The sequence below is a fragment of the Orbicella franksi genome, chromosome 4, assembly GCF_964199315.1.
Source record: "Orbicella franksi chromosome 4, jaOrbFran1.1, whole genome shotgun sequence".
Lineage (NCBI taxonomy): Eukaryota > Metazoa > Cnidaria > Anthozoa > Scleractinia > Merulinidae > Orbicella > Orbicella franksi.
The window spans coordinates 16,618,341-16,628,947 of NC_138148.1; the positions used below are offsets into that span (position 1 = coordinate 16,618,341).

Below are 10,607 nucleotides of genomic sequence, written 5' to 3' on the forward strand. Positions count from 1 at the left end.
TTTTCCACACACAATTCTACATACAAAGTTGAAAGTTCTCTCATTGTTTCCCACCTTTCTATTTTATTTACTTTTTGTTAATTTTCATATTGTAATATGTTTGTAAATAAGAACGTTTGAAATTAGATTATGATAGACTGGCCAGGGCAGTTGTTTGAAAAAAGAAGACTTGTGGTATTTTATAATTAATTGAAAACCCTGTAGACAACATAGATGCTAAATGATTGTCCTTAAAACTAGAAGAAGGGAAGTCAATAGATCAACTTCAATCATCGTGCCTTGAGCGCACGAATTTTACCAGTTATCCAGTCTAATGTTTGTAGCCAATAGCCACATCTTTCATTATTTAAGTCGTCTGCGCTCATCTAGGGAATGGTTCATTGTCATTTAAGCCTTCCCTCTTACGATTTCCCTCACTAATCTCTTTTTATAAATTATGGAACTCCTCTTGAGTTTCACAAAATCTTGGGCGCGTAGGGGGGGGGGGGGGGTGGGTCGTAGTATTTTGGCTTGAAAAGCAGAATACAATTATTCTACGAGCGTGCGTTAGATATGAGATGAAAAGTAGCCAACGAGGCGCGTAGCGCCAAGTTGGCTATAATCATTTTGTATCCAACAAGCGCGAGTGGAATAATTGTTTTATTGAAAACGGCCCCGAAATATAGAAAACTGTAATAAAATGATAAAAGAAAAAGGTATTACGCGCGCACTTACCATATTTGCAGAGCACGATGGCCAAGGCAATGGAAACTCTTGAATTGCAATATCCAATGATCCAGCTTTTAATAGTATCTTATCTCTACTGAAGCAGCACTCCGTATGCTTATTCCTTCGCCTCGCTCCTGAAGACAGCATAGTTCCTCGTAGGTTTTGTTTTTCTCGATTTCCTATACTGCTTTGGTGTACAGGTTTCTCATAAGTTATGATTTTAGCATCGATTTTTTTCGGAAAATCTCGGAGGGATGAAGCTCGAATTCGGCAAAGAGATAGAGAAAAATCTCATCGATCAATAACCGTCGCCATTTAGGTGAGATTTTCAATATTGTGGCGTTTATTCCAGTTTGAAGTGGAGGAGGTCGCGGCTGGCGGCCACCAAGTTGAAAGCCTTGTTTCCCCCCTCTTGTTTTACCGGTAACCGACCAAAAGCAATTTCGTTGAAAGACCCTTCAGACGGCCCAGGAAGGCGAAATAACATCACACATTACTCGATTAAGGTTTCATTTAACTTTAGTGGGATGTTCAGACCGAGAAGTAATTTAGATATGGAATTTTCAGAGTGTTATTCATAACCCTCACAGATTCTCTTCGTTTCTGTAAACAATTATTAAGCCTGAACACATAGGGTGGTCTGCCTGTAGTTCCTCAAGGTCAGGTCTGTTTGAAGACGTCGTCCTCGCGGAGGGGATGACTTTAATGTCACGCGAAGGAAAGAATCTGTCAGACGAGTCTCCTAGAGGTGCATCATTAGCTGATTATAGGTCACACTCAAAGAGAAAGAACAGTTCATCTGGTTGAAAACATTTACCACGTCACGGATGACAGACATTTGTGTGTTTGTGAAACACGCCTCGACATGAAATAAACCACAACTGCAGCATAAAGTCACTTGACAGTCTTGGGAATAAATGTGCTTTCGATATAGCTTTGATTCCTTTTCACAACGGAAGTCACAGCGCTCGACCTCTAAGCGATGAATGAGGCACATGAAAACCAGTACTTGGAGCTGGACTCAGTTAAAACAGAAATTGAGCCAACAATTTATGATGACGTCGTCGCTGAGAGTTCAACTCCTGCGGTGGAAAAAACGAGCTATGAGACGTGCAGCCGAGAAGCCGTGAAGAAAAAACAAGCATCAGCAGATCTTGAAAACGCGTGTCAACGTGATATGGTCGTTTTGCGGCGAATGCTGTTCTTTATGTCCGTAGTTGTTGTTGTCGCTCTTCTGACTGCAGCTGCTGCTTTGTTGCTAGCTATATCAGCGATGAATGGTAAGTATTATTATGCGTATTTACGAAGTAGACAAGTTCCATCAGTTAGAATATGTACAAGAAACGATCGGCTAATGGAGTTAATATATATGGATATTGGCCAATCTCCTTCGGTCAGGATGGCTGGACATTGGCCATCTCGACCGAACGAGCTTGGTCAATAAAGGATTTATTATATGGAAAAGAACACTATTTTTGGCGGGACACAGCGGGTAAGATATCACCATCTTGTCCGCTTGAGTAGCCGATCACAGCACAGGATTTACTTTATCTTGCCTGCTCACGGAGCTAGCCATATAATAAATATATCTTATTGGCCAAGCGCCACGGCTGTACTGGGAGAATATCGCCCCGAAATACAAAAAAGATCAAGGGTCGATATTCTCCTAAGACGGCCCCGAGTAAGTTCGGCCGAAGATATTTGTTACACGACTGAAACTACCCGAAAATCTACAATAGTGATATTGCGGAATCATTCGGCACAGTGTCCGTTCCAATACCCTAGGCCTCCGAAAGTAACGTCCCCCCCCCCCCCCCCCCGCCGAAAGTTTAATTTTTTACCTTCCTTTTGAACCCTGAAAGGAAAGGTGCCCCCGAAAATAGCAAGCCCACCCAAAAGTAGCGGCCCTTTAGAAAGTCTTTCTTCTCAAGCGCGGGTCATGCGGATGGAACAGCCTGAATGCAGGACTGAACATTGACTTGAAGAGTTATCTGTGATTTTATTTCGAACTTGACTAAATTTTTCTTCAAAGCTAAGAATGATTTATGAGCTGTGCTTGTCTAGCAGCAGTGTCAAATGATATACTGTAGGGTAATCTGTTGTATTGTGATATACTTTCACCCTACAGTACCAACCGGTTTAGGGCCTCTTTTTGTTTATACAGTCTGCTTTGTTTATGAGGGTAGTTGGAAACATACATAAATGGAATGTTTAATTTCTTGTGTTACGCGTCCGCTTTGTCTAAAACGACTATTACTGGAAAAACGTTTTTTAACCATCTGAAAGTAACCGCTATATGCATGGAAACGAAATCAGAGTCTAGCTGAGAGTGTTCCATTGAATGCTGTAAGGAGCATGATGTGTTACGTGCATAGCTTGTCTTACCATATTTGGACAGAACATGTGCTCTCTAGTTGTATGTGTCTTACACGAAGTAGGAATTAAATAAGTTGAGCTGCATTGCAAATGGTGTCTTGCTGTGGCACCCGCATCATGATGCACCTTGTGAAGTGATACATGCAAATGTTTCAACGAGCAAACACGACTTGCTTCGTCAATACTTGTTGAATTTCGAACATAAAATTTGTTTTAATTAAACTCGTGGGTAGTTCAGTACAGTTAGCGGACCAAAAAAAAAGGTTAAAATTTCCATCTGCAGCCGTCTTGATAGTAAGATGCCTTCCATTTGTCAGGCCAGCCAGTGTAGTCTTTCTTTCCTTGCACACAAACAAAGCAAAATCTCCGCCATTGTTGCCATGTGCGTAAAAATATGCGTAATTTTTTATAACATTTGTCTCATTTATTGATGATTAGGTACTGAGAAGAATGTGTCTTGTGAAAAGATCCCGGAGATAATCAATAACTTGGCATACATCAAAAGCGAAGTCAACAACGTCACGACAATTCTCAAGGTAAGCTCTCAAAGAGCTATACATGTAATCCAATAGATATGCCTTACCTTGCGCGGTGGCCTCATGGTTACTACGCTCATCTCCGGATCGAGCAGTCCGGATTGGAGCCCTGGCCAGGGACATTGTGTTGTCAGTGTTCTTGTGCAAGATACTTTACTTTCACAGTGCCTCTCTCCAACCAGGTTTTTAATTGGGTACTGGCGAAATTAATGCTGGAGGTAACCCTGCGATGGACTAGCATCTTATGCTGAGGAAAGTAGAAATACTCCTAGTCGCCACAGAAACCGGGATAAGCTCTGGCCTGGCGGGCCACTTGGCTCGTATGCAGACTTTACTATACTTACCTTTACATATTTGTGATTTCTGAACGGTAAAAATCGATATTCGCGCTCGTGGAAAGTTTTCTTGAAGTGGCGCTTGCTTACCAAGGATCTGTGAATGACAAGGGAAGACTAAAAAATTAAAGTAACGATAATGTTAAAGAGAAGACCAAAATGAAGTAGAATAAACAAACAACTAAACAAATAAACAAACAAACAAAAAAGGGTAACCCGTCCAGGGGGAGTTCAAATAATCGTTGTCGTTTCATGCCAAGAAAACCCGAGATAAGCGCCAGCCTGTTGGGCCAATATGCTTCACAAAAAGATCACGCTGCAATACGGCCTGTCTATCAGTCGAAGGTCTTAAAGTTTGATAAGGCTAAAGTAATTACCTCGAGTCGATGGCCTTCAATGAATTCTCAGACTAAGCAATTCTTTGAGAGTGATGTTGTTTCACACTCAACAATAAGTAGAACCTCTGATCTCCCCTTTCATTTTGCAAGGATTGCTTTCCAGTTTCCGCGAAAAAAATAGGCAAATGAAGAAACAGCAGTTTTACGAATGTCATATGTATTCTATTTCTTTAGGAGCCATAATCAGGGACGGAGACCGTAAGCCTTGGGATCCACGCGCACCTATGATATGGGACAATTTTTCTATTTTTAGAACAAAGTGCGCCATCCTGACGTCATATATCCGCGCGGATCCACGCACATGTCGCGGGCTCTCACGTGGATGTTGTCACGTTGCCTGATCAAATGGTGAGAGTTAAGAGACCTTGAGAGATTATCTTGCGTATTTTTCACAGCGATGGCAGGGAATAAGGCAAGGAATACGAACCGGGGCGCTTATATGTAGTTTTATGTTCTGAGCTAACGGAAAAGGTGGGTTTTTCAGGGTGTGTGGTCGCGCTGTGAATGAATAATATCTGCTCGCCCTAGTTGTACGAGTAAGATTTTGCGTTTGTTCTGTAAAGAAAAGTTATGCGATAAAACTCTCTACTCTGGTATCGAGTAAATTTGTGAGTTTCTCAGACAATGGTTAATCATAACCAAAACCTGTTTTGATGGTTTCTTATTGTTTCTGCTTGTTTGGTGAGTTTGCAAAAGTTTTTGAAAGGAAAGTCTGACGCGTACAATTAGCTCATTTGCATAGTGCAGCGCGTGCACTTTCAAGTCCGAGTCGGTGTTTTCAATTGTCAACAAACCTTGACAGAGATTTCGTTCGTTATCTTTTGTTCTGAGATGCTGCAACAAACGGAACGCAAAAAAGGCTACTAACATCATGTGTGTTTCTTCAACATAAGCATAGCGAAGTTTTACACTGCGAAAATGAAAATAGCCAAGGAGTTTTGATAACTCGATTAACAAAATCGAAATCGTTATTCGAAGTTGATTAAAGAAAGCGTCATCGTAACTTTGCTGATTATTTCTGCTTTATTCACATATTTTCAGCTTAGCTTTTAATATGTTCTCAAACATTTATCAATCTTAAACATATTTAAAAACTATAGAGTTATTGTTTGAGTTCGATGTACGCTTTCACACGAAAGTGCGGTGGAAGTACAATTTGTCATGTTTACTGACTGTACAAAACACGCATCGGCGGGCGCTCTAATTCATCGACAACAGAGAATTTACTGGATTTTTACACGGATAAAACTGAGCAGTATCTACGGACGTAAAGTTACTAGGCCTTGATGAAACATCAAGCGTTGCTTACAATTCAGGCGAAACTCAAACTGACCAAACTAGCCATTATTTTGTTTTACTTTTCAGTCGCGATAGACTGGCAAATTCCTCGCAAGTGTGTGGTAAGAGGAGCCAGGAAACTATGAAGTCCTGAAGCTCTGCTATATCTAAATATATCCAGCTAGTTTTTGCTGTGTAATGGAAAAGCTGTTAATCTTCAACATATGTGAAATTTAAAGTGGAGTAATGTACAGCTCATGTAAAAAAGCATCCCTCGGAACACAACTTGGTCAGCGATATATATAAGCTTAAAACGGAACGTACCTAAATTCGACACTGTCTTACTTCGCTCAAACTGGAGCAGCTTACGACGAAAATACTTGAGAAAAATTCCAACAGACGTAAACGCGTTGAGTTGTGAGTCAAAAACATGAAAATTTTCGGGAATTTCGGACGCCATTTCCCCCGCGCGACATCCGCAAAAATCCTCGCAGCATGTACGCGTGTGTGCCGCAGGCGATGGCGCAATTTGTTCTAAAAATAGAATTATTGTCCTATATCATGGGGACAATAATACTAGAAATACTAGAAATGGCGCGCGCTTACGGTCTCCGTCCCTGATTATGGCTCCTGATTTCTTTTAAAGGAAAGTAACAACAGAACGGTACTAATGGGGCCACCCGGACTTCCGGGTCCGCCGGGGCCACCGGGGACTCCCGGTCAAAACGGCTTACAAGGGGAGCCTGGCCTCCAGGGTCCGAAAGGAGATATTGGATCACAGGGTCCCAGAGGACCATCGGAAGTTGGATCCCCAGGACCAATTGGCCCTGTAGGGCCTAAGGGCTTTAATGGAACACAAGGTCCAATGGGTCCTCCCGGCGTAAGGGGCTCGCAAGGATTAGCAGGTCTCCAAGGCCCCATAGGGCCTATCGGCTTTAACGGCTCCCAGAGCCCACCAGGTCCCGTCAGCCCAGAGGGTCCTAGAGGCCCCCCTGGATACAACGCGTCACGGGGAGGAGGCGGCGCAGGGGTACAAGGCTCTGCTGGCCCTTCAGGTCCCCCGGGAAGGCCTGGACCAGGAAATCTCTCACTTTTTGAGTACAAATACAAAGAGGAAGCTGCACAGACTGCTGGAGCAGCAGCTACGTCAGGAGTTACTCTACGAGAAGATGACCATCCGGTATGTGCAACTGAAATAATATATACCAGCTATATGGTTATGCAACACTTCTGAGTGGTGCACACCGAGGAATATCCCTCGCGAAACTTGTGTTTGCTCGGTATACACACAAGCCTTTAGGCGAGTCTGTATACCGAGGAGTCCCAGGTAACAATTGGGATATTCCATGGTATGCCACGAGAAAGTGTTCAATAAGCACTTAAAGACTGGCCATAAGGGAAACAGTGAGTTTTGTTTCCCCGAGACCCTCAACATTGAGGTCGAGGGAAAACAAAACTCACTGTTTCCCGCGGGACCAGTCATTAAGTATTTTGTTATACTTCCCAACTCAAAAATAGGAAAAACCTGCGAAGAAATCGTTTGCTTGACGCCGGCTGGCTCACGAATATGCCGCGGTTTCGAGAAGCAAGACATGCTCACGTGCGAATCGAAAGTTCAAGTTGTTGTTTCCCGAGAGAGTTAGCCAGTTTTTTTCGCCCTAGGGAGTTAGTGAGTTTTGATCCAGCACACGTGTCACGTTCTCCTCCGAGCGGAAAACGTGCTTGAGTTGGGAGGTATAACAATAACTATTTTATACATGCCATAGAAAATACAGTGGCCAGCACAAGCAATACGGCGCACGATGGGTGTCGCATTGCTTGTGATTGGGTGATTGGAAATCCATAGAAAATACAGCCAATTAGAATGCTGGAAATATACAACGGATTTCCTGCATTCTAATTGGCTGTGTTTTCCACGGATTTCCCTCTTCGGCGCCTTCTAAACATTCTTTGGTTTCGTCTTTGCATTCTAAGACCAAAAGCGGTAATCGTCTGTTTTATGAAAGAAACAGTCACGTCAACCAAAGTGTTTTAGCTCAAAAGGAGCTAAAAGGGTTACCAATTTATGGGGGCTCCGCTTGCGCATGTTAGGAGTGATCACAAACTGTACTTGTTTAGTTTGATCATCTCATAGTAAAATCCATGAGATTCAACATCAGTTCACTGGGAAAAATGGAAGTAGTTTTTGCACTTCGAGAGTTAAATATGGGGCTTTTTACGGACAAAATAACTAACATCTATACATCAATGTTTTGTTAAATTAATTATTGTTGTGCGAGATAATAGAAATTGATGTATGACATTCAAAATCGATGTATCCCATACGAAATTGATTAATACTCTTTAAATTTGTACTATCTCGCACAAAATTAAACCAATTAATTTAATAGAACATTGATGTATGGATGTTTGTTATTTTGTCCGTAAAAAAGCCCTATAGGTAAACTTCAACTTCGATTAAATGTCACCAAAAAATAATGAACAGACGCACAAAAATGGACAGTTTTCCAGTTTCACAACTTCTCTCATAGCATTTCGCACTTTTCAGGGCATGAAGATTGTTGGTGTCACGTGTTCAACATACAGAGCCGCAGAGTACGTTTTTGAAGGCGGAATAATTGACCCGAATACAAACACGATTGTGTACAATTGTGTTTGTAAAGGAACTTCATCGCTGTTCTTTGGCGCTAATAAACTGAAGTGCGTTATTCAGTACTGGATCTGCCCCGTCACTAGTTAAGGAAGTTACTTCTTTTGTTGTTGACTAGTTTTTTGGGTAAATAAACAAGGTCTAAACAAAGTCTGCCCTTCTGTATAGTTCGGAAACATGGAGATCGACAAAACTACTGACCAAGAAATTGCAAACCTTTATCATCAAGTGTTTAAGGAAGATCCTGAACATCCGCTGGCCAGAAGTCATTTCAAATGAAGAACTATGGGAAAGGACACAACAAATACGTATAGAAGAAAGCATTATGAGAAGAAAATGGAAATGGATCGGGCATACGCTACGGAAGCCTGAGAATAATATCACCCGTTGCGCTCTCGAGTGGAACCCTCAGGGGTCTAGAAGAAGAGGTCGCCCAAAGCAATCCTGGAGGCGAAGTGTGATAGCTGAGCTCGCCAAGAATAAGTTCACGTGGATAGAGGCAAAGCGAACTGCCAGTAATAGAGTTAGGTGGAGATCCATGGTTGACGCCATATGCTCCCCTTTAGGAGCGAAGATGGCCTAATAATGTAATGTACCCTTGGTCCAGATAAGTATCAAAGCACATCGGCGTTTTCTTTTCATGCCAATCTGGTTCGCGGTGTTGTCGACGTCTTGTTTTTGGATCTAGAAAGGCTCAATCTGTGGAGGACTTTTCTGAACCTGACTCTTCAGGCGACCTAACTTCCTCGGACATGAACACAAACCATTTTGCTAGTTTTAGAGGAACAATTCAGCTTACAATCAGACCCACATTGTTATCTTAACAAACTACCCCAGATACCCTTTTGCACCATTACTCTGGCATTCAGTTCCTCACTGTTTCCGAGACGTGATAGAATAAACGCTTTCTACGTGATAGAATAAACGCTTTTTACAACTAAGTACACGAATCTTTCAGTTTTCCCTATGTCTATTAGAACAAATGCTATCTAATGCCGATTTTGTCTGCAAAATTTAAAAAAAAAATGGAAAAAGGAGATGAGTTCTGTTAGTTGTAGTCAAATTACGACGTCGTATAACTCCGCTTTTCTGCAATTGCATTAATCATTTACTATATGTATCTTAAAACGTCACGTTACAAGCCCGTTCATGTAATATAGGAGAATAGCATAGAAACCACTCCATTACTATTCAATCAGTATCACGCATTCCACGAGTTATTATAGATGCTAGTGTATAATGTATATAAAGTATCGTGATTAAACGATGAAATAAGATACAAATAGAAAATATGTATATGTACAAAATTTAGTGATGAAAATAAATTGTTTTTGACTTTGCACAATTTTGTCTTCTCTTGCGAAATGTACCAAGAATTAAAACGCACGTGCACAGCCATTGTTCTCCTAATTAAATCTTTTGTTTAGCGACATTCCCGTTGCCGTTGCCGTCGTGGTTTTCTTAAACTACCTATAATAAATAGCGGGAACTGTTCGATTAAACGTTCAAGCACAAGGACAGAGTGCGATGGGTTACTTAGACAGACTGATTATGTTAGGTGGTGGGGGCAGGAAATTTTATGAGTTCACGGTTTGTGTATTGCGGTTTGTTAAGGCGTATAAAACGACCCCTTATTGCAATACACAAGACAACCAGCTTTTTTTTTGACATGGAGATGATCAATACTCGCTTATTGCACATCGACGAGGGCATTAAGCTCTAAATATATTTCTACTGCGAATAGAGACTCCACCACATCATGGGCTATGTCTTTTATATTTATTAGGATCAGTCTTGTGGAGTTCGTCTCAAGCTTTTTTATTACGAGTAAGTAAGAAGAGTGTAAGTAATTATTATTTTGTTTTTTATTTCACATTTTATTAGTTAATTGTAGGTCCACATCAGCCTCACTGCCTGGCAATCTTTGTAACCTACATTACTAAATAAAAAGATGATTGATGATGATGATGATGATGATGATGATGACGATGATGATGATGATGACGATGATGGTACTCTAGCCCCAGTTGTTCAAAGTGTGGATAACGCTATTCACCGGGTAAATGGCTATTTAGTGGATGAATATTAGAAAACCCCTACATTTTCCACTAGATAGACTAGATAGTGATTTATCCGGTGCATGGGGCTATCCACCCTTTGAACAGCTGGCCTCTGATGAATAAGACACACTTTCAAGAATACAACTTCTTGTAATTACTTTCTTTTTAAGCCCAGAGAACGATCAATTAAGTTTCTCCAGTTTCTAAAGGTGGCTGCTGACTCAGTCTTTGATACCTATGTTTCATTTACCTTTTTCTTTAAAATC

The 10,607-nt window shown here is 41.3% G+C and overlaps 1 protein-coding gene across 2 annotated transcripts; it reads left to right on the top strand.

The window, feature by feature from the left end:
* Nucleotides 1-490: 490 nt before the first annotated feature.
* LOC145484769 (uncharacterized) lies at nt 491-10,059 on the top strand. Of its 2 annotated transcripts, none has more exons than XR_014049069.1 (4): nt 491-1,988; nt 3,523-3,620; nt 6,278-7,044; nt 7,119-7,895. XR_014049069.1 is itself a non-coding variant. In XM_081463404.1 (4 exons), the coding sequence occupies exons 1-4, from the start codon at nt 1,691-1,693 to the stop codon at nt 8,369-8,371; spliced, it is 1,122 nt and encodes a 373-aa protein (XP_081319530.1). In that variant the 5' UTR covers nt 491-1,690; the 3' UTR covers nt 8,372-10,059. The 2 variants fall into 2 exon arrangements, 1 of the variants encoding a protein (XP_081319530.1); XM_081463404.1 differs by lacking the exon at nt 7,119-7,895 and adding an exon at nt 8,180-10,059 and having other exon boundaries at nt 6,278-6,811.
* The last annotated feature ends 548 nt before the right edge of the window (nt 10,060-10,607 follow it).

Coding starts and splice junctions, on each gene's coding strand:
- LOC145484769 (XM_081463404.1), top strand. CDS start 1,691: ATGAATGAGGCACATGAAAACCAGTACTTGGAGCTGGACTCAGTTAAA. Junction 3,621..6,277: donor ACGTCACGACAATTCTCAAG/GTAAGCTCTCAA, acceptor TTTCTTTTAAAG/GAAAGTAACAACAGAACGGT. Junction 6,812..8,179: donor TACGAGAAGATGACCATCCG/GTATGTGCAACT, acceptor CGCACTTTTCAG/GGCATGAAGATTGTTGGTGT.